Source organism: Rattus rattus, chromosome 1 (genome assembly GCF_011064425.1).
Source record: "Rattus rattus isolate New Zealand chromosome 1, Rrattus_CSIRO_v1, whole genome shotgun sequence".
In the NCBI taxonomy this organism is placed as follows: Eukaryota; Metazoa; Chordata; class Mammalia; order Rodentia; family Muridae; genus Rattus; species Rattus rattus.
In genome coordinates, this window is record NC_046154.1 from 120886355 (window position 1) to 120908614 (window position 22260).

A 22260-nucleotide genomic window follows, 5' to 3' on the forward strand; every position below is an offset into this window, starting at 1 on the left:
GTGCTGGGAGTCATATCATAAACTTAATTTCTGCTCCCCTCTACAGTGGTGGTTGTTAGGCAGGGGGTCAGCTTGTAACCTGGGGATGCAGGTTTGTTGTGGTAGTAACCTAGAGATGGTCGTCTTGTTGAGCGTGTAACCTGGAGACACTGATCTTGTTGGGGATTAGCCTAGAGACTGGAGGAAGGCTTGGGTTTTCACTGAGGCGCAATTTGGAAGTTAATGCTAGGTAGCAGCCTATTAGTTTACCTGAGTTTAAACTTAGGTCAGGTTCTCTAAAATAGAGTCTGAACTTAAAAGATTTGGCCTCTCAATCTCATCATGCTTCAGCTTTAAGTGGCTCCATCAAAGACAGCCTCCATGAGAGCATCTACATAACAAGAACTGATAAGCCCACACATCTGGGCTTCTTTCTCCTCCAGTTTATAACATCTACTAGTGAACGTCTAGGCTAAGGAAATCCAGTCTGGATCCATTACTTTTACCGTTGCTGTGATAAAATATACTGACAAATACAATGAAAGAAGGAAGGGGTCATTTTGGCTCATACTTTGAAGGTACAGCTCATCATAGTGATGCCATGGTGACAGAGCATGAGGAAGCTGGTCACATCCTTCCAGTCTGGATGCAGAGCGATGAATGCTTGCAATCAGATCACCTGCATGTCCACTTCTTTTTCTTTTCTTTTTTGTTCTTCCTTCTTCCTTCCTCCTCCTCATCTTTCTCTTCTTATTGTTTTACATATGGCCACACTCTGTAGCCCTGGCTTGCTTCAAACTCAGGAAGGCCACGTGCTTCTGTTTCCTTCATAACCAGTTTCAGTTTCCCTTTTTATGGAGTCTAGGTCCCCTGGATGTGGTGCCTCTCACGTTCAGAGTGAGTTTCCCCACTTCGATTAACCTAGTCTAGATAATTCCCCACAGGCATGTCCAGAAGTATCCTAGGTGATTATAGCCATCACAACTCTAGCCTAGTTCTTTAATGAGCTCTGCTCACCTCTGAAAACTCATGAGTGGAGCCTCTACCGTACATATTTCTCTCAGCATTTCTCTCTTCCATGCTCCTACCAGGACAGTTCAACAAGCACTGCTTGCAAATCTCTAGTGTTTTTGTAGCTCAGAGTTGCACTCTTCCACAAACCAAAGGCCTAGAAACCACACAGTGAGACTTATGGTGCTGACTCCACGTCCAGTACAACAACTGCAATAGTAGACACAGTTAACAACAGAATGGTTACAAAGGAAATTTGTTAGGTTGAGTTACATGATGTGGGTTAGGCAATCTAACTGCTGTTGGCATGAGGGAGAGGCAGAGAACCTGCTCTCTGCTCAGATCACCAGGCTACGTGCCTCAGCAGCTCCCATATGGTGGTGAAGGTTGTCCCTGCAAGCATTGGTGTGCAGCAAAGAGGCAAGAAGTAAACTTCAGTTCAGCCCAACTTCATCAGCCAGACTGGATCAGACTGCTGGAGTCTGATACAGTTGTAAACATTTAAGTAGCACAATTTGGATAAAACGTTTCCCGGTGTAATACAATCCCCAGTGCACAAAGGAGGCATAATTACACTAAAACTCAAAGTAGTGGGCTGGTGAGATGGCTCTGTGGTTACTGGCTTCTCTTCCAGAGGTCATGTGTTCAATTCCCAGCAACTGCATGGTGTCTCACCACCATCTGTAAAGGAATCTGATGCTCTCTTCAGGCACGTAGGCACACATGCAGACAGAGCACTCTTACGTTTAAAAAATACATACATAAATAAATTTTGCTAGGTGTGGTAGTGCTGGTCTTTAATCCCAGTACTCGGGAGGCAGATCTCTGTGAGTTTGAGGCCATCCTGGTCTCCAAGGCCAGTCCAAGGAAGTCAGGGTCTGTTATACAGAGAAACTCTGTCTTGGAAGACCCAATATCAATCAAACTGTAGTGGCTATTCCTGGTGGTCAACTTGACTATATCTGGAATGAACTACAATCCAGAATTGGAAGGCTCACTTGTGATCCTGATCTTGAGGCTGGGAGATACAAGTCTCTGATCTTGGCATGGAGATCTTGAGGCATAATGGCTATGAATCCAAGGAGACTAAGGCAAGGAGATCTCTGAGTTCAATTTCATCTGGGACAAAGCAAGTCCCAGACCCAGGCGTGGTGGTACACACCTTTAATCTGGGACACACCTTCTGCTGGAGACCTACATAAGGACATAGAAGGAAATCTCTCTTCACTTGCCTGCCTTGTGGGACTGAGCCACCACTAGATCGCTGGACTTCCAATCACAGCTGCTGCTGACCATTGTTGGGGAGTTGGGCTACAGACTGTAAGTCATCAACCAGTTCCCTTACTAAATAGAGGCTACCCATAAGTTCTGTGACTCTAGAGAACCCTGACTAATACATAAACAAACAGAAAATAAAAGAAAACCAAACAGAACTCAAAGTACAAGTCGTTTCTTCCAAAAGGATGGGTTTTAGAGATAGGCTACATGTATTAGCTTTAATATCCTAGGGAAGGACCGGGCATGGTCTTGGTCATACAGATATCATAGAGGTCATTTGGATTATTAGCCACCTGTATTTCTGTGGAATACAGAAAATATAAGGCTGTTTAAGTATCTCTGGTACTGGTTGTGGGAGCTTGATAAGCCTTGCCCTTCAGATAGCACAGATCACCAGGCTATTCATTACTCCCAATTCCTGGCCTTCTGGGTAGAAGAACAGGTTATACATCTTCTCTATAAAACGACAACCCTCTCATGCTTAACATTTCTGGTTTCCCCCATGATCTGTGAGACTGAGTACCTTTGTGCTCCCAATAGGCCTTTCTGTCTGCTAAAGGTGGGTTCTGATGTCAGTGAACAGGGTGGCAGTGGCAGCCGCTGGGCTCTGCTTTTACCTTTGACCCTTTACATCTGGCACGTTCTTTACAGAAAATACACTTACAGACTCAGTCAGAGACCCATCTCTAAGTTGACCCCAGGTTCAATTGGGTTAACAACCAAGACTAACCATCACAGCTTCTTTAATGTTTGATATTTAAATGTTTAAAATAGTTTTAAAATCAGCCAAATTTGGTTTGTGAAGGGGGGGGGGTGTTCATTCAGGCCGGGGTTAAAAATAGTAGTTGTTAAAAATACAGAGAACTCAAGGCTCTGAGTAACGCAGTCTGAGGAAGTGCCCAAATCACTTACAGTCTAGGCCTGGGAAAACCATGCACCCAAAAGGAGGGAGAGAGCAGAAGATGTTCACCTTTGGAAAAAGGACAGCACTCCTCCATGATCCGACTTTGTTGTGCAACTGCATGTGGTCATACAAATACCACTGACAGAGAATACATGCTAGGTATACACACTGAAAAGTCTTCCAAATTTGTCAATTAGAAGGGCTTAAGAACATTTATTCGGGGCTGTCCTGGGTAGAATTCTTTTTGAGAACTCTTAAAGTTACCAGAATTTCAAGAAACATGAACTTCTAGAAAAGTATCTGACAGCTAAAGTGTCTCAAGTAAGAGCTGTGTATGAACCGTTTTCAGGTCTCTGCTGTAATCCGAGCAGGAACTCATAAGTATTCTAGAAAATCACAGCAGAAATGACCTCCCATGCAAAAAGACCTAACAAAATAAACGCATGCTTACTGGAGAGACCAAATTAGTTGCATATGTATAAACATTTGTGACCACACATAAATATGGCTGTTTTGGAAGAAACAATTCTCAGAAGAAATTGCCCTTCCCCTTTATTTCCAGACTTTAGAAAAACAAACGTTAGTTAGCTTTTATGATACTTTAAGAGTTATGTTACACGTTAAACATTAAAAACTGTCACCAATCAAAAAACAACCCCCAAGCCATTTTCCTCTTTTCTACTATACAATTGATAACTGAATTAGCTTATTGACTAGCAAAACACATAACCATTAAGGCAGCTTGACAGCAAGAGCCTACATAGAAAAGATGCAAAATCTATCAGATGATACAGAAATCCCTTTAGACATCCTCAACTCTCAGGCTGTGATTTAGTTTAAGATACCAGAAGTAAAATCAAGTATACAAGAATGAAAACAAAACAGCTACTGAGTCAGTGAGAAACGTCACCTTGTTTTCCTTTGTTTGTAGTACAAAGCAGCTGAGGTCTATTTCAGGCCATTTGCCGACACAGTTAGACATTTTGTTCTAGTCCCAAGCTGTAATTTGGTCAATGATTTTGTAAGAAGTTAGTGAGCAACTCAAACAATTGCTAAAAATCAAATATTTTGACACAATTTAAAAATATACTAGTCTAATACTTATATACAAAAAGTGACAGAATATTGAAAATCCTTATTCTCTGTAATTTTACCATTGTTTTCTATAAAGGCAGAAAATGCCTTTGCAAGGTAAAAACACTGTAGCTCACAGTGTGCAACAGTCTGGAATCCGAGCCAAGGTGTTCCCTCCCCAGTTTCCGTTGGGACGGGTTGGTGTGGTAGCACTCACAGCACAAGGAGCTGGTTTCTGTTCAGATCCAAATCCGCACGGACTACACAACGCAGCTTGGCTGAGCAATGCCAGGAACACCAAAGACTCAAAGCACACTTGATTTTGAGTTAGTATTTGTGCATTTGGAAACTTTCCACTTTTAGTTACGTGTCATGAGCCATGGTTTAAAAAGGTGGTGTCTTGACCACAAGGGTCGTGATACAAATCTGTTAGCCCAAACCTTCCATTATGTTCTGAAGTGTCCTGAATTGATGCGAGCCAGTGAGACACTGATACCTGTTATTCCAAAATACACATCACAATGGGAACCATTAGACAAGGACATTTTCACAAATACCACGGCGTCCTTTAGTTATCTGCACAGAACTCTACCCCCATCAAAAGTGGGGTTTTGTATAATCTATAGTTTTTCACATCATGATATTGCTGTAACAATTTTCAATTGTTTTCAGTGATGGTGCCACTATTTATATCACTTTATAAAACACACTGAAACACTCCCTGTCAACGTGTCAACTCTGATAGAAACACCCTTTTCATCTCAAAAAGTGCCAAATATGAAAACTGTACATCCAAAATCCACATTTATAAGCAAGTATCTTAAATGTACTGTATGCTGTGTCAACGAAAAAAACCTGGGCCCTACCAATGCTTATATAACATATAACTATTATGATTTGTGATTAAAGTAATGACCTTTGACAGAAGGCTACCTCTCCGAACAGTTACAGGTGAAACCTAGGAATGTAGCAATATAGTCAGCATGCAAATAAGGCGGTGATTGGCATTTAAGAATCACTGACAAGATTTTCAGAGCGGTTACCAAGTTATGACATACCACATCTAATGTGCTAAAAGAAACTAAACAATGCTGAAAAGGGGCTTAAAATTTTAAAAAGTCTGCTAACAGTAATATTCTTTACAAAGTCAAGTAAAAACAAAGCCCAATCACTCATGACTAAGAGATATGGCAGCCATGTGTGAGTCTTCCTGGTGCTCCTTACTGTTTCCTTTACTTGCAAATACAAGGGGAAGTGATTGGGAGGAGGGCAGTGAGCTGAATATAAAATGAATGAGTAAAAAAAAATTAATTAACATTTTTTGAGATTATAGTTAAATTTCTCCTCTACCTTTTCTCCTTTCATGCTTCCTTTCAAATTCATGACCTATTCCCATTTATTTTTGTTACGTGCATAAACTTATATACATATATATTTCTAGATATAACTTGCTCAGTCTGTATAATGTTTTATGTATATTCTAAGGGTTTACCATGTATTACTGGACAAATAATTAGTGTGCTCTTCTCCTCAGAAGATTTCCTCTGCCCTCAGCAGTCTTTGCTTGCTTGTAGTTCCTTGTGTAGGGTTATGACCTTGTGGGATTTTCCAAATCCACTTTGGCATTTGGATCATCCTTTTTCAGTTCATGTTCAGTCAGTCATGTTGGTGAGACTTTCTGGGTGTAGCTTCTGACATCACTAGGAGACACACTCTCACAACGAACTCTGTTCTGGCTCTTACCATCTTTCTGTCCCCTCTTTGAAGTTCCCTGAACCCTTGAAGTGGGTGTGTTTTGTAGACAGTTCTGGGCTCCACAACGCTGTATTTTGATCGGTTGTGGTTTTATATTCTGGTCTCTTTCTGTTACAAGGACAAGTGTCCTTGATGAGAGGTGATGACTACGCCTGTCTGTAGATATAAGGACACACGTTTCGACTGTTGTTAGGGATTATATTCAGTAAAGTGGTATTTGTAGCTTTTCTTCCCATACCCATGACTTCACTACATACTTAGTTAAAAGTGTGTGTGCCACTACTATATCCTTAGGGTTACCATGCTATGACCAAGAACCAAAGACTATCTAAAAAAAACCCAATACTAGACATGAGAAGCCTTCCTTTGAGTTGTTAGTCAGGACTGTCCCAGAGACTTCCCAAACATTAAGTCTACTGCTATTGCCCTTACTTGACCCCTCAGAGGTGGAAATTAAGCTGAAGACACCATACACTTTCGGCATGGGGCCCAGAGACATCTGAGCTGGAACTGACCTGAATGTCCCTCTTCTAAGAACTAGCTTTCATGGTATCAGAAAACATCATGCAAGCTTCCAAAGGAGGGAGAAAGTCAAGTCCTACCCAGCTATGACATGACCCACACCAAGGACCAGCAAATACAAGTTTTAAACCTTTAGTTTATGTGTGGCAAACATTAAAGAAGTAAAATATGTTTATAGTTAATTTTGCTTTCCCTATTTAAATACTAATAATACTACTACAAAACTTTGTCACACAAAACTTTTGTTACACAAAAGCTGGCTAGTCATTTGTCTTCAAATTTCAATGACCAGAAGCTACAATAATTATGCATCATAGTAAATGTATTAGTTTTTCCCTAATAGTTGTGAATTTTACATTTTAAGCTCTAAATGGTAAAATGAGAAAGATAAGGACTGAGAAGAGGTTTCAATTCAGTTTATAAAAAGAAAAATAGACAAAAATATCCTAGGGAAAACCAAGGCATGGTGGCTAACATCTTTAATTTTGGAACTCAGGAGGCAAAGGCAGGAGGATTACTTTGAATGTGAAGCCACCCTACACTATATAATGAGACCATGTCTCAAATAAAACAAAAACAAAGGACAAGAACATCCTACGACAACAGTCACAATACTGGCTCACAAGTTAAATAACTGCAATAGTTGCAAATTAAAAGAATTTTTAATTTGTAACACACAAAACCCAGGAAATTCAAGTTCTTCTGGATACAAATAAAGTTTTATTGTAACATGGCTACATGTTGTCCACAATTGCTTTCACATTCAAATGGCACAGTTGAGATGCCAAGGAGACTGAGGTGGTGTTTGCATTGCATGATCTTGTCATTTTTGCCTAGCTGTTTGGCAAACTATAAACTGTAATGACCAAGTTGCAGCCCCCAGCACTCTGTGTACCTCACAGATTATCAGACCACTTTTTTTGTTACTTTCAGCACCAGTATCCATAATATCAACATAGGAAAATCAGTAAACTGTAAGTACCATGTGTTCAAGGCATGGAAGAATAAAGATTATCTTGTTATAGAATTAGACGGCAAAGCTTGGCGTTTAGCATGCAATGAAACAACAGATGACCTAAAATAATATTTTATGTGTTAGAATTAACAAATACTCATAGGGACATTTTTAATCCATAGGTAGTTTAGAAAAGTGTAAAACAAGGCTATTTATATACCACAATAAAAAGAAGAAAATTTCAACCCAGTTGACTAAACATTAGTAAAGCAACGGAAGTCTTTTTACCAGTGATAACTTACTTGTGTTTGATTTTATCAGATGAAGAATGTGTGCAGAATAAACTTGCTTAACTATCAAATTAATTTTGGCAAGAACAGCTGAAGAATGGAGAACACCAAGGAACATCAATAGTCAGTAATAGCAATTAAAATTAAGGAAAATGGTTTCCCTGGGGTATTGATGAATCAAGGAATATAGCGTATTGGAGAAATTAATGCCAGGAATGAATGACTGAAGGGATGGTCTTCGAAGTTTTTGTAATGGAACAATTTAACAGGCAAGAATATTTTCTAGGAAACAGGGATTCCACACAGCCTGTAGCAGAAGCTGTGAACAGCTGTCACTGGAAGTGCTCTGTGATATAAAAAGTGTTGTTAAACTTTATGAACATGTAACAACCTGGGCTCATTTACAGTGTCATTCATCAGTAGATACTTTTCAGCATATATTTCACTCAGTCTTGTGCTACTGAATCAGGGATGTCAAGAATGGCCTTCCTTTGCTCTTGCAGGTACAACCACTGAACATCCCACATTAGCATCCCAAGGATCAGGTCATTGGCTTAGTACAGTTTTATGACAGTTTGTTTTGAACTCAAGGTTGATATGTCCTCATCTATCGTAAGGATGAATGAGATAGTCAACAGGATACTGAATGGCTTTTGATTTTAGCCTTTGCTACAGACTTGATAGTGTTTTGTACTGAATTCAACCACAATTGTAGGGCAAACCGTATTATATGTGGAACACACTGAAACTTTCTTCATAGCTCAATGTAGTAACAGGTAGACAAGACCTTTACAAACAAAAAGCTGTAGTTCAAATTAGTTCGACCACCATGTTAGGAGGGTAATACAAATGTAAAGGCAAATTCTGATTTCAAAATCCACTTAAGTATTTGGTACAGGGTCTTCTATCTCACCTTCAAGTAGAACTGATTAATCTATCATGTGCTAAAATAAACATTTCAAGAGGGGAAAAAGCTAACCAAGAGTTCATCAATGCCTTCCTTTCAGGTAATGAATATGCTTCATAAAAACCACTCCTCACTTACCTGTGTAAATATTTGGCAATATCTATCTTCAAAAGGACATATTCTATATACACAAATTCTTATTACAGACCAGTCTCAGCAGATAAACAGTTATGGGGTGTGTGTGTGTGTGTATGGTGCATGGGTACTGGGATTGAACACAGGAACTCACACACGCTAGGTAAGTTCTTCACCTACCATCCTCAGTCTCTGTAATTGAATTTGATGTTAGGACACTTTGAATCTTAATTAAGTGAAATCTTTCCATAATGTATTTAACTCTTCTCATTAGTAGAGCCATGCTGCGAGAAGGTTTTCAATTTTGCCTCTTAGCTCCCAAAATCTCACAGTCACGGTGTAGCCCTTCTCCAGGTTTCCAGGCCTCAGCTCTCCAACAGAAGCCACACTGAACACTTACAAAGCACAGGTTAAATGCTCTGGGTTTGCATGCTGGCTTTGTGCTGGCTTTGTCACCAGCTGACCCTCAGCACTCATCAAACTTTCTCTGCCTGCGTTTCTCATTTCTCTGCGTTTCATCGATTTCACAGGTTTAGAGTACGGGGGAAGTGAATTAGTAAATGCACACTTGGTACAGTGCTTTGCACCAGGTAGGTACGTATTTAGCGAAGGTACTCTGCTAGCTCAAGATAAAAGCTTGTAATCAATTTTATATTTCCTACTCATTGGATAAAACATTAGAAATGTTTAACATCCACTCAGAGACAAAAATAAAGTCCCAGTGCATGATGGAAACTAAGGAGGCTTTTTCCCAGCATTATTTCCATCCAACAGAAGACCAGGCAGAGCCTACTACAACTTGAACAGGGTGGTAATTCTCATATCCCTCTTTCAATGGAGAGACGGTGTTAATCGTAACTATTTTACATTTCATATGCCATTCTTAGAGTCTAAATAAGAATAAACATAGTAATAGTAATGTATGACATTCACACTTTTAAAATGTGATAACTCAAAATACATACATTAGTTGTTAAATAAATATATGCTCAATGTCTGCCATTTGCTTATGTATAAATTTAGTAGCTTAACACCTTCGAATGAAAAAGTGCCCTTATATATGTACTAGTGAGAGTATCTTAAAAACTGCCTGGAGATACTCTCTGCTAATGTGCATTTTTGTAAATGAATTATGCTATGAGAACATTTCAACCATTGCTATCCAAAAAGCTTCTTGCAATGATGAGAATGTTCCTCATCCACATGTCCAACATGGTGGCTACTAGTTGGCTACATTCATCTAATGAGCAAGGAGAAACAGGCAGTTCAAACACAGAAACAGTGTTAGAAATTAAAATACAATTAAGGGGATAACCACAACCTCATAGGTAGCAATGAATATCCTAGTAAGAGCACCAGTGGAAGGGGAAGCCCTTGGTTCTGCCAAGACTGAACACCTAGTGAATGTGATTGTTGGGGGGAGGGCGGTAATCGGGGGAGGATGGGGAGGGGAACAGCCATAAAGAAGGGGAGGGGGAGAGGTTAGGGGGATGTTGGCCTGGAAACCGGGAAGGGGAATAACAATCAAAATGTAAATAAGAAATACTCACGTTAATAAAGATAAAAAAAAAATTAAGGGGATAACCAAACAGCACAATCCTACAGAATTACTGCAGGGCACATGGATATTAGAATATCACATTTCTGTGTTGGGTAGAAAAACTCTGTTATACTACAGGGTTAATAGGGCCTCTGAAGGCCACAAAGCATTTTTGTCTACTGTCCAAAGAGGAGAATTCAATAAATTCATTATGTAACACATTTTCCCTCTCCTTCTCCTGACCCTGAACTACAGCTGAATTGTAATTACTTAAGTTTTGAATTATAGAAAAATAGAAATGAAATCCATATCTGTTGTTATCCACATACCTGAGAAGTCTGAAGGCATCTGTTCAGCAGTTGGAAAACTACTTCAGTTAGTAGTTTATATCTTATACTTGAATAAGTCTATGCTTTTATATATCCGCATCCAAAGAAAAATGCAGATAGAAGTGGGAAAAGTAACAATTTTCCAGCCTAACAATTAATATGTCAGCTTGAAAACCATCTCATTCAGAAGCAAAAGCAGCCTGATGATATTGGTTTGAGGCTAGCCTGGGCTACATGGAAAGCCTTGTCTCAAAGTAAATGACTAAACAATGACAACAACAAAACAAAACAATTATATTTAAATGAGTCTCTCTCACTGATTCTTTTCACTTACTTTTTTGGTACTTTAGCACTAGGTAAGCACTTATAATTTCCATATTCCCCTTCTCAACTGGCTCTCCCAATTTGTATAACAAACAAAACACTTGCCAGCTCATATGGCTTAATAATGACTCATTACAAAGAAAGATGTGTAAAATCAACTTTATTTTCATAAATATTATGATTACTTTTTCCCTTAAAATAAATTAGAATATTTCCATATTATTCCTTTAATATACAATTACTGATTAAAGCATACCACTGATCACATGATGGGAAATAACATCAGAGATTCATACATTCCTAAAGAAAAGTGCCTGTAATATTTTAAGGAGCATTCTTTACATTTTTACTTGATTCAATAGATAATTTTACATTTAAGTTTACATTCTATAAATGTCTTAATTCTCAGTATAATAAAAACTAAACAACAAACAAAACCACCGCCCACAAGAGCCACCAAAGCATGATTTTAGTGGTGAGTGGGTGTGGACTCATTGAGTAAAGCTCTTTTTTATGAATACTTTTGGAAAGCTTGCGTTGAGTTCCAACACAGCCCTGTTATCAATCTGAGAACAGAAGGACACGTCAAGTAGGGAAAGATCTTTGCAAGATTCCAGGAGTTTTCTCAAGGAGGCCGGACTTACCATTCTTGTTCCTGTTTAAAAAAACAAAGCATTTATAAAAACATCCTAATAATGAGCTCCTTTATTTTAAGCTTGTATAAGATAAACAAACTTTTAAAGCAAAGCACTTTTAAAAACAAAATACTTCATATTAAATGGTTTGGCTTAACAAAAGAAACACTGAGTATCTTAGACGACTTGACATTGGGAATCTGAACCTTGCCAATTCTCTTTCATCCACTGTGTCCACTGCAACTGTAGTTCTGACTGTCCCTCCTTTACTTCATTACCCCAGTGCAAGAGGATCTGCACATCTCGCCTTACTTAGCTCATGGCAACCCCTGTGGTCCCCACTAGGCAGCGAGGCTAATATTTCACCCTCCAATCACAACTGAGCAACTAGCCTAACGGCCTCGAGAACCTGTTTCAGGCCTGGGAACAGAACGATGGGCAGGACACATCTGGTGTCAGGTGCCACTGGCCAGGGCACAAACAATGACCCAGCACAGCTCACTGTCTTATGGTGGGTGGCTGGAAGGCAGATCAAGGATGACAAGTGACTTCTGTCTGTGTTCAATTTGGAGTATTATAGGATATCCAGTTGGAAGGTAAATTTAATAAATTATGATAGGCATCTAACACATGATAGGCACTTAATAGATACCAAATGTTACATGAGTCCAAGAGAAGTTCTTTACAAAATACACCCTGGTTTAATTACAGTTTTTTTTTGGAGGAAAGAATCACTGTCATAACACATATGCATATCTACTGACAGAGTTATTAGGATTGCGTCATTTTGTTTCTACAGTGCTTGGGATTCAAACCTGTAACCTTGTGTAACTAAGCAAGTGTTCTATACTAATCTACACTCCCAGAGCAGGACAACACAAACCTCGTTCTTTCCACACCCATCTCTCTCTCAGCATCTGGAACTTCCTGCCAGCTGTCTGCACCTGGTTCCAAGCAAAACCCACCCAGACTTCCCCTGAAATTGGGATTGGCAAAGCCTTCAAATCCATAAATACCAAGCCCCAAGGACATAGAAAGCTGGGATGGCACTGTTGTGTTTGGTTGTGCGCCCTGGGCAGTACCGATGGCTATTATGAGAAGAGAACAGGCATAAGCAGGAGGAATCTATCTTTTCAATACACCCTGATGTGGTGCAGAAGACAGGGGCAGGAGGAACATGTAGGGCAGGAAAGGGAAAGGCTATGGCAGCACACACAAGACCTTCACAGGTTCAAGCCTAATGGGGTCCATCACTGAGAGGAAGATGAGGACACACAGGCTCGTATCTGTAAGCTAAAGATACTTGCAATGGATACCTACGGGCAAAAGGAAATCAGTTTCCTCTAACGGAGTGTCCATCGGTTATACCAACTACCCTTCAGAGCAGGCTCCATGCTTAGAAGTAGTGGGCATCACAACACAGACTCCATGTGATTTTGTGGACTTTTTGGTTCATTTTGGCATTACCTTTTGTCTTATTGGTGAGTGTTTTTGCTTTTGGTTTTGTGAGGATTTTTGCTTTGTTTTTGTAAGAAAGTGAGATAGACAGACAGGACACATGGATACACACACACAGAGAGAGAGAGAGAGAGAGAGAGAGAGAGAGAGAGAGAGAGAGAGAGAGAGAGAGAGAGGGGAGGAACACATATAGTTGGGTGGGTAGGAACATGGGAAGAGTTTTGGAGGAGTTAAGGAAGACAGACATGATCAGAGAATTAATTTTAAAAAATGAGAGAGAGGAAAGAAAATGGCTTCCGTGTTTTTTTGTTTTGTTTTGTTTTCTGATGACTGTTCTAATCCCTTCAGAGATCTGACTATAGATTCTAAGCATGAGACCTGAGGAATAAAACTGTATTTTCATAATAATTTATATAAAATGGGCTTCAAGTAAGTGAGATCAGAGAACTGCAACTCCACTCTTCAGTTTGCTGGAAGGTTTTGTCTGGTTTCACCCAGACGGTAACTGCTTTCTATTTCTTGGTCCTGCCAATCAGAAGTATGTTCCCTAATAAATGATGATAAACAATGCGGAAAATTAGAGATTTAAATTTTAATTAGACCAAAGTTCCCCATCGTATGATTCCAAACTACTTGGCACTTGTTCTATTACCCACAGAAGACACAGTTCTCTGCTCAGTCAGCTAGCTCCATCGGGCAGGGTCCACTCCATCTTGATTGTATATCACATTTGGAGTTCTGTTAAACGGAGTATTAGAACACCGGATTCCTGGGATTTTGGCCTGTTCCTTCTCTAGTTTATCTGCTCTGTATTTCTACAGCTCACTAACCTTACTTAACTCTAACCTAAGTCTCCTCACTCATCTCAAACTCTGCAGGAAAGTGGCCATGCCAGGCCACGTCAGACTGGCTACTTCCTGTACTGTCATCTATGCTTTTGTTTCATGCTGTTCCTTCTACTTAATTTCCTATTCACTTTTGAATGGTCTCTTCAGAGTGTCTAATAACTTTTAAAAGAAAGGTGTTCCTTAGATTGCCTCCCCACACCCTAGGCACCAACAAAATAGACTTGCCAGCTTGCATTACTTATACACTTGTTTCCCCTCATTCTTGCTAGCTTATGAACTATGAGAAGGTGGGGAAACATGGCATCTTACTCCGCTTTGTACATAAAGCAGGGTCTCAATACGGCAAGTATGTCATTTAACCCTCATAATCCACCGACAATGATGGAGACAATCACTATTGCTTTACTTTGAATTAACAGATTCCTTATTTTAAAATCCTTACTTTAAGGATTTTGGTACTGGAGAAAGAAAGAAAACCCAATGATAAAAGTAATAGAAATATAGCAAGTTAACCATATAAAGTAATGGGTTTCATATGGTATTTTCATATGTACACACAATTATACTTTGTTCTTCTTTGCCCCACTGCCCACTTAACACCCTCTCTGCTACCTCTTGCTGGCCTCTGTGCTTCCCCAGACAGGGTCCCCTTTCTACCCCTGCAGAGTCATTCTTAGGTTTAATAGAAAGAAGTGGGGCCCCTGACAACTGACCGCCACTGCTCATCACAGATGGCCATTGCCCAGTCAGTGTGACTGACTCCTTTGTGGTTCGATAGCATCTCTTTCAGACTACGAATATTGTTCATAGTTACTATATAGCTTGCATTGTTTTTAGGGAAGAGCTGCAAAACAGATTTAAATAACATGGTGCTATCCACTAAAGTGAACCTTACATCACCGTTAACGGTCGTGGCTGACTTTCATTATTCTTGGGAACCATGACAGCTTCTGGGAGTTTTCAAAATATTTCTAAATATTCTGGAAGACTTAGAATACCATAAAAGAACTAGGATAAGTCAAGCAGGAGACAGGTCATAAGGAAAAGAAATATGAAAATGAGCCGTCAGAAGAATTGCACAAAGCAGAGTACTGAAATACAGGATCGACATCTCAGGCCTGCGGCTTGGTTGTATCTCTTAGGAAATGCTGGGCTTCATCTATGAAAAGACAATACTACAACTCCCTTAGCTGTGAAGATCAGGCAAAATATTTCACAAGTGAAGCAGTTGATCCAAAGTGTATAAATGATGTGGGGCTTCCTGTTTAAGGTTAGTCAGAATCAGTCATGTCCAGCGATATAAGCATCATCTATGAATGTATCATAAACCAAAACCAAGCCCAGATGCTAAACACCTCCAGGTTTTCCTTTGATGAGTATTAAATACAGAGGAAAGGATATGCAAGTACTTTAGAGACTAATTTTTATCGGTACTGACATATTGCCAAAGACAGTGCTGAGTTCATGTACTGTCCTGATCTGTGGGAAAAATTACACCAGCAGTGGCACTGCAGGTGCCCCTGGCCTGGGTTCCCAGTGGACAGACGCAGGGAAGACAGACGGAATTCCCGGACTCTGAGGAATTCTCAACAGAGCTGCCTGGTCGTAGAACAATTTCTAAAATCTAGAATTGCCAGGGGCAGTGATTTAGGATTTTTTTAGTCAAGAGTTAAACAAAAAAATTAAAAAGCCAAGTTGAATTCATTTTACAAATGGATTCATTTTTCTGTCCTTAATAAAAATGGAGAATCCGACTCATATGAACCTTACTTTTCTGACTGGACTCAGAATAAAACTAGAATCAACAGGAAGAAAAACAATGGAAATTCTTGGGGACTGAACATTGTTTTTAGACCAAGTCTTGATTTTTTTTTTAAAGATTTATTTATTTATTATATATAAGTACTGTAGCTGTCTTCAGACACACCAGAAGAGGGCATCGGATCTCTTTACAGATGGTTGTGAGCCACCATGTGGTTGCTGGGAATTGAACTCAGGACCTCTGGAAGAGTAGTCGGGTGCTCTTTACCGCTGAGCCATCTCTCCAGCTCCCCAAATCTTGATTTTTATTACTTAAAAAAGTTGCGTATTTATTTTGCTTTCTGACTCTGTGCTTGTGCCTTCAACACTTTCACAATTTTCTGCTCCTCAATAAGGAAAGCCCGCTTGATCCTGCACGGACACACTCGGCACACATGGAGCCACCATAGGCCCTGCTGATGTGCCTTTTTGTCTCAGACAATCTCATAAGGACTTTGGGTCTCACAGCACAAACCCCTCGCAGTCTGCCTGGGCATTCAGCACATGAGGATTTGGGTGCTTTCCCGACCTTCTAGGTGTAAAGGTGAACAGTCCTGTTCCAGACAGCCTGGTTTGGTGAGAGGCTGTGTTGTAGGAAGCCTATGACAGTTGTCAAACGCTGGACCCTCCTGAGTGCCACTAGGCATGGTCCCCGGAAGAAGAGGGAACTGAACATTTTTGAGCGATGAATAGAGTCACTGAAAATAATCAAGGAAGTTTTTTTTTTTAATTCCTAAATTAAATGACATTTAAAACACAATATACCAGAACCTTGAAAAACAGCTCAGGTAGTTTTAAGAGAAAAGTTTAAATATTTTACCTTTTTATTTACTTTGAAAAATAAAAGATCCCTCAAACAAATAAGCTCTTGATACATTGATGCCTTAGCAGATGCATTCAAAAGCACTCAGCAGCATGGAAGAATGGAGATCAAGATACAAGTCAATGCAAACTAAAATAACAATACATAAAAGAAAAGAAAGAGAACTACCAGATTCACTATGTACAGCCACTGCTGCCCTGTTATTTAAACTGGGTAAGACCACCACAACAACAAAAAGTGCTAATGAACAGTTTTTCTGATGAACATAGGTGCAACAATTGCCAAAAACACACATTAGCAATAAATGGTTCTAGGAAAGCTAGCAATCCACCTGTAGAAGGAAGAAATAAAACTTGATCCCTATCTCTTTTCCTCCACAATAATCAATTCAGAATGGATCAAAGACCTTAACGGAAGTCCTCCGAAAGTGCCAGATGAAACCCCAGGAGAACACTTCAATATGTAGGTATAGCAAGGACTGTGTGAAAAAGACTCCAATATCCAATACAGAAAATAACTCCAAGATATTTTTGGATTCTAAGAGATCTATTCCAGATAGGATTACAGGAAATTTAAAACCTTCAGCACAACAGAGGAAATAATCACTAGAGTAGAGACGGCCTACAGAATGGGGATAAACGTCTTGCCAACTGTACCTTGGAAAGGAGGCTGGAACCTATATAAGGAAATACACAAACAGCACCAGAAGAGGAAGCCATCTAGTTAACCAGTTGGCTAAGGCACTAAGCAGATAGTCTCAAAAAAAGAAGTACAATTATTCACTAAATATCTAAAAAAGTGTTTAGCATTTTAAACCACCAAGGAAACACAGATGAAAACTGCTTTAAGCTTCTATCCACCCAATGCCCTACTCAGGAAGAATGGCTCTCTGCAAGCAAATGACAACACATGCCGACCAATGTTAATGATGAGGAAAGATGAGAATGGAAACTGTACAGCCTCGAAGGCTCCTCAGAAGCTACAAACAGAAGCAACATAGACTGAACTACATGACTCCTGAAGGACTCAGGTCAACACACGGCAGAGAGATACCTTCATGTCCATGTTTATTGCTGTACTATTCGCAGCAGTGACAGCAACCAGCCTGGACTTCTAGCAATGGACCAAAGCATGAAGAAATTCTGGTAAATATATGCATGTAATTTTATGCAGCTATGAAGGAAAAAACTGAAATCACAACATTTGCATAAAAATTCATGCACATTTGCATGATGCTTCTCAAGATAATTATGCTAAGTAAAATAAAGCAGACTACAATAGACACATACCGTAGGTTCTCTCTCACATGTGTACTCTAGATTTACATTCACATACATGTGTGGACGTTTGAGTTAGAATTCCTGTGATAGGAAGGGAGACTGGAGAAGAACAGAAGAGGCATTAAGGGGGTACAGGGCAGAGAAGAGTAATGGAATGCATTTACATGAGGGCAAGAGCAGGTACTACCTGGGGAGAGCCCAGGAAGGTGGCTATGGTGTAATGGAAGGAGTTTTGGGAAAAGGGAATGAGTAAGAATAAAGTAAATGATATATAGGTATGAAAATCCCATTATAAAACCCACCATTTTGTAGGCAAACTTTAAAAAATGTATATATTGTACTCTTACCTAATATGTCCAGTTGCTGTAATCTGGTACAATTAGATGCCAGTTCTTCTATGTCTGTGTCACACACAGACCTGTTAGCTGTAAGAAAGAGTTTCTGCAAGTTTGGGAGCTGGCGTGCCAGTCTGGCAAAGCACCCAGTACTGCTCTGAAGGGTGGGGCACCAGCCAAGGTCAAGTTCCTCAAGAAGAGCACACCCGGAAGCCAACTCTGCGATCCCATTCTCCGTAATATTCTTGCATCTCCACAGATCCAAGGTCCGGAGGCTTTTACACTTGGCTCCAATCATGCTGGCTATCACATCATAGTCTTCAATCTGGAGATCAAACAGTTCCAACATGTTACACAGCACAGGCAGAGACATAAACTGCCTAGAACATTCTTAATCACCTCATTGTTGCCTTCAAATAAACACACCCATGTCCTCGTCAATACACATTAGCTTAGTCATCCTACATCTCTCGGTGCTTCATAGACGACTCGTCTAGAGAAGAGCTTACTTGTCATGTGCACATGAGCACTTGAATGTGATCCCTAGCACCCATGGAGAACCCAGGGCGGTGTATACACCTGTATCAGAGCATTGAGAGAGACAGGAGGACAACTCCGTGGCCAGATAGTTTAGCCAAATAGGTGAATTTTGGGTTTAGTGAGAGACCCTGTCTCAAAAATACAGTGAAGTGCTATTGAAGATGCTCACAGTAACATCTGGGTATCAATGACCTCTGCGTACACATGTATGTGCATGAACATTTTCACATACATATGCACACTCTCACACACAAAGCAAAAAGAAATCACTTAAGATTCATGTACTAGAACAAGGTAGAATATTAAGGAGTTAAGTTCCAAAGCAATCTTGTCTCTCAAGAACGATCTGAGGAGTATGTGTTATTATTCTGTGCCTAGTGTTTGAATGCTGCCACTGGTACCTGTTGGTAGGGTCTAGTTTCTCCTACTTTGTGTATGACTGACGTACTTAGCTGGGTACTTCATCTTTCCCTGACAAAGGTGTATACTTTGATAGTCTCTAAAAGTGTGTAGAAATGCTGTAAGTACTAATTAAGATAGTAGTTTGGGGTTAAGAAAATTTATAGACTAAACATACAATACAAAAGGACTTTAGACAATACTATGCTAACCAGTATTAAGGATTAAAGTCTCCAGGACTTAATTCATGATACAGATAAGCATTTAGTAACCAAGGACCAACCAGAAAGAAGACAGCTTGACTAGAGGCAAACAACTAATAGGAAACCTAAGGAAATGCAAGCAGATTCCAGGCAACTTTAAATTACTTCAAGAAACACCAAATAATGCAAAGAACTCATGGACATTTTTAGGTACCCTTTAAATGGCAAAAAGAAACAAAATTAATTTTAAACATCTAGTTGTAACACTACCATTTCAACATGTTATCAATATTAAGACATTAAATATTTTACAGTTTTGGAACTAAGCCTTCAAAATTTGGCATGTATCCTGTATTTACATCATACAAAATGGAAACTAGAATATTTCCAACTGGCCATCAGCTAGCAGACTTGACAGCATGGCAGTAGAATGTAGTTATGAATGTAGAGTGCTCAGGATATTACATATGTTCTCTTTCTACACATTTGTTCCCTTTCATGGGCCTGACTAGGTAGAGAGTAAAGACAGAACTACACTCATTCAAGTTTTTACTTTTAATCTCAATTTTGTTTGCTCTCACGACTACTCAGAATACTCACTGTATTTCTTATCTTCCCATGCTCCAAAGTGAGCCATATGACTAAGTTCTGTATACTAGGAAATACATCTGCAAAGGTGTGATAGTTCTAGAAAGAGTCCTTCAGGGAGGGTCCTGCACCTCTGCCGGGTCCCTACAGTTTAACATGGGAAGGAGATGGCCCGAGCTCCAGTCCTAACTTTGACATCAAATGTGTGAACACACAGTCTTTAAGCAGAGTGTAGGCCTCTCAGAGGAATGTGGAGTCAGGTTGGCAAATCAGCCTGGATCGTTGACCTCCTACATTCCATTTACAGAGAAGAGAAATAAACAATCTTGTAGAAACAGTCATTGGTAGTTTTTACCTAACTTTAATTGTTATGCTTGCTTAGAAACTTGATAAAATACTTTAAAGATGAAAGACTGAAATGAATTGCTAAAGCAAGCTTCAGATTACTCTGGGGGCTTTATTACCTACATGGCTGCTATTGTCTATTACGATGGATAATAACACTTTAAGTTGGATGAATATGGATGCTGTCCCAGAACCGCTGGAGGTGTGCTGGGAACACGGCTTCTCCAAAGCAAGTATGTCTGTGGTGCTAGCTACAAGCACACTTCCAAAGGGAAAGGCAGCATTCAAGTCTTCTCATAGCGGCTGTGGCTGATGCTTGAGACGGAGCTGAGCACTCCTTGGGGAAGAGGTGAGCTTATGTACATCAAGCAAAACCAAAGTGATCTCGAAATGGGCAGTTGCTGCCAAATTCTGAAACAACCGTCCTGCCAAGGCTGTTGGACATGAGTTCATGTGATCCTGTAATGCTTGGGAATTTAAACTAAGGGAAAATAAGTAAACAAAAGGAGACTTGTGCTCTAAAAACAAACCCCAAAAGCTTAACTGAAGAACCACTCATCTATTGAAAAATAACTGTTTTATCCTCTTCACCAATTAGAGGAAAAATCAGTTTACCAAGAGTGCCAGCACCTGTCAGAAGCCCTTGGGTGTGTTAGTCGTGTGGATCAGTGTAGTGCTATCTGACCAGTAACCACTCACTTAATTTAATAAACAGCTCACTCACAGCTCCATTTCCCATAGTGAGCTACATTCTAATAGACATACTATGGGAAAGTGAGTTCAGCATTTAGGAAGACTGGGAAACAAGAGTGGAGCAAAGGAAAATAATTTCTTTTTTTTTTTTTTTTTTTTTTTTTTATTAACTTGAATATTTCTTATATACATTTCGAGTGTTATTCCCTTTCCCGGTTTCCGGGCAAACATCCCCCTCCTCCCTCCCCTTCCTTATGGGTGTTCCCCTCCCCAACCTCACCCCATTGCCGCCCTCCCCCCAACAGTCTAGTTCACTGGGGTTTCAGTCTTAGCCGGACCCAGGGCTTCCCCTTCCACTGGTGCTCTTACTAGGATATTCATTGCTACCTATGAGGTCAGAGTCAGGGTCAGTCCATGTATAGTCTTTAGGTAGTGGCTTAGTCCTGGAAGCTCTGGTTGCTTGGCATTGTTGTACATATGGGGTCTCAAGCCCCTTCAAGCTCTTCAGTTCATTCTCTGATTCCTTACAGCAGGGGATCCCGTTCTCAGTTCAGTGGTTTGCTGCTGGCATTCGCCTCTGTATTTGCTGTATTCTGGCTGTGTCTCTCAGGTTCGATCTACATCCGGCTCCTGTCGGTCTGCACTTCTTTGCTTCATCCATCTTGTCTAATTGGGTGGCTCTATATGTATGGGCCACATGTGGGGCAGGCTCTGAATGGGTGTTCCTTCAGTCTCTGTTTTAATCTTTGCCTCTCTCTTCCCTGCCAAAGGGTATTCTTATTCCCCTTTTTAAAGAAGGGTGAAGCCTTCACATTTTGATCATCCGTCTTGAGTTTCATTTGTTCTGAGCAACTAGGGTAATTCAAGCATTTGGGCTAATAGCAACTTATCAGTGAGTGTATAACATGTATGTCTTTCTGTGATTGGGTTAGCTCACTCAGGATGATATTTTCCAGGTCCAACCATTTGCCTCTGAATTTCATAAAGTCGTTGTTTTTGATAGCTGAGTAATATTCCATTGTGTAGATGTACCACATTTTCTGTATCCATTCCTCTGTTGAAGGGCATCTGGGTTCTTTCCAGCTTCTGGCTATTATAAATAAGGCTGCGATGAACATAGTGGAGCACGTGTCTTTTTTATATGTTGGGGCATCTTTTGGGTATATGCCCAAGAGAGGTATAGCTGGATCCTCAGGCAGTTCAATGTCCAATTTTCTGAGAAACCTCCAGACTGATTTCCAGAATGGTTGTACCAGTCTGCAACCCCACCAACAATGGAGGAGTGTTCCTCTTTCTCCGCATCCTCGCCA

The 22260-nt window shown here is 40.1% G+C and overlaps 1 protein-coding gene across 4 annotated transcripts in view; it reads right to left on the bottom strand.

Annotated features, from left to right (window-relative positions):
• Positions 1–11146: 11146 nt before the first annotated feature.
• Positions 11147–22260, bottom strand: part of Fbxl4 (F-box and leucine rich repeat protein 4) — an 83291-nt gene continuing 72177 nt past the window's right edge. For all 4 annotated transcript variants that reach the window (XM_032905201.1, XM_032905178.1, XM_032905193.1 and 1 more), the window contains 2 exons: positions 18195–18507; positions 11147–11658 (listed from right to left, as the gene is read on the bottom strand). In XM_032905201.1, coding sequence (XP_032761092.1) covers positions 11495–11658; positions 18195–18507 — 477 coding nt within the window. In that variant the 3' untranslated portion in view covers positions 11147–11494. The remainder of the gene's footprint in view (positions 11659–18194; positions 18508–22260) is intronic.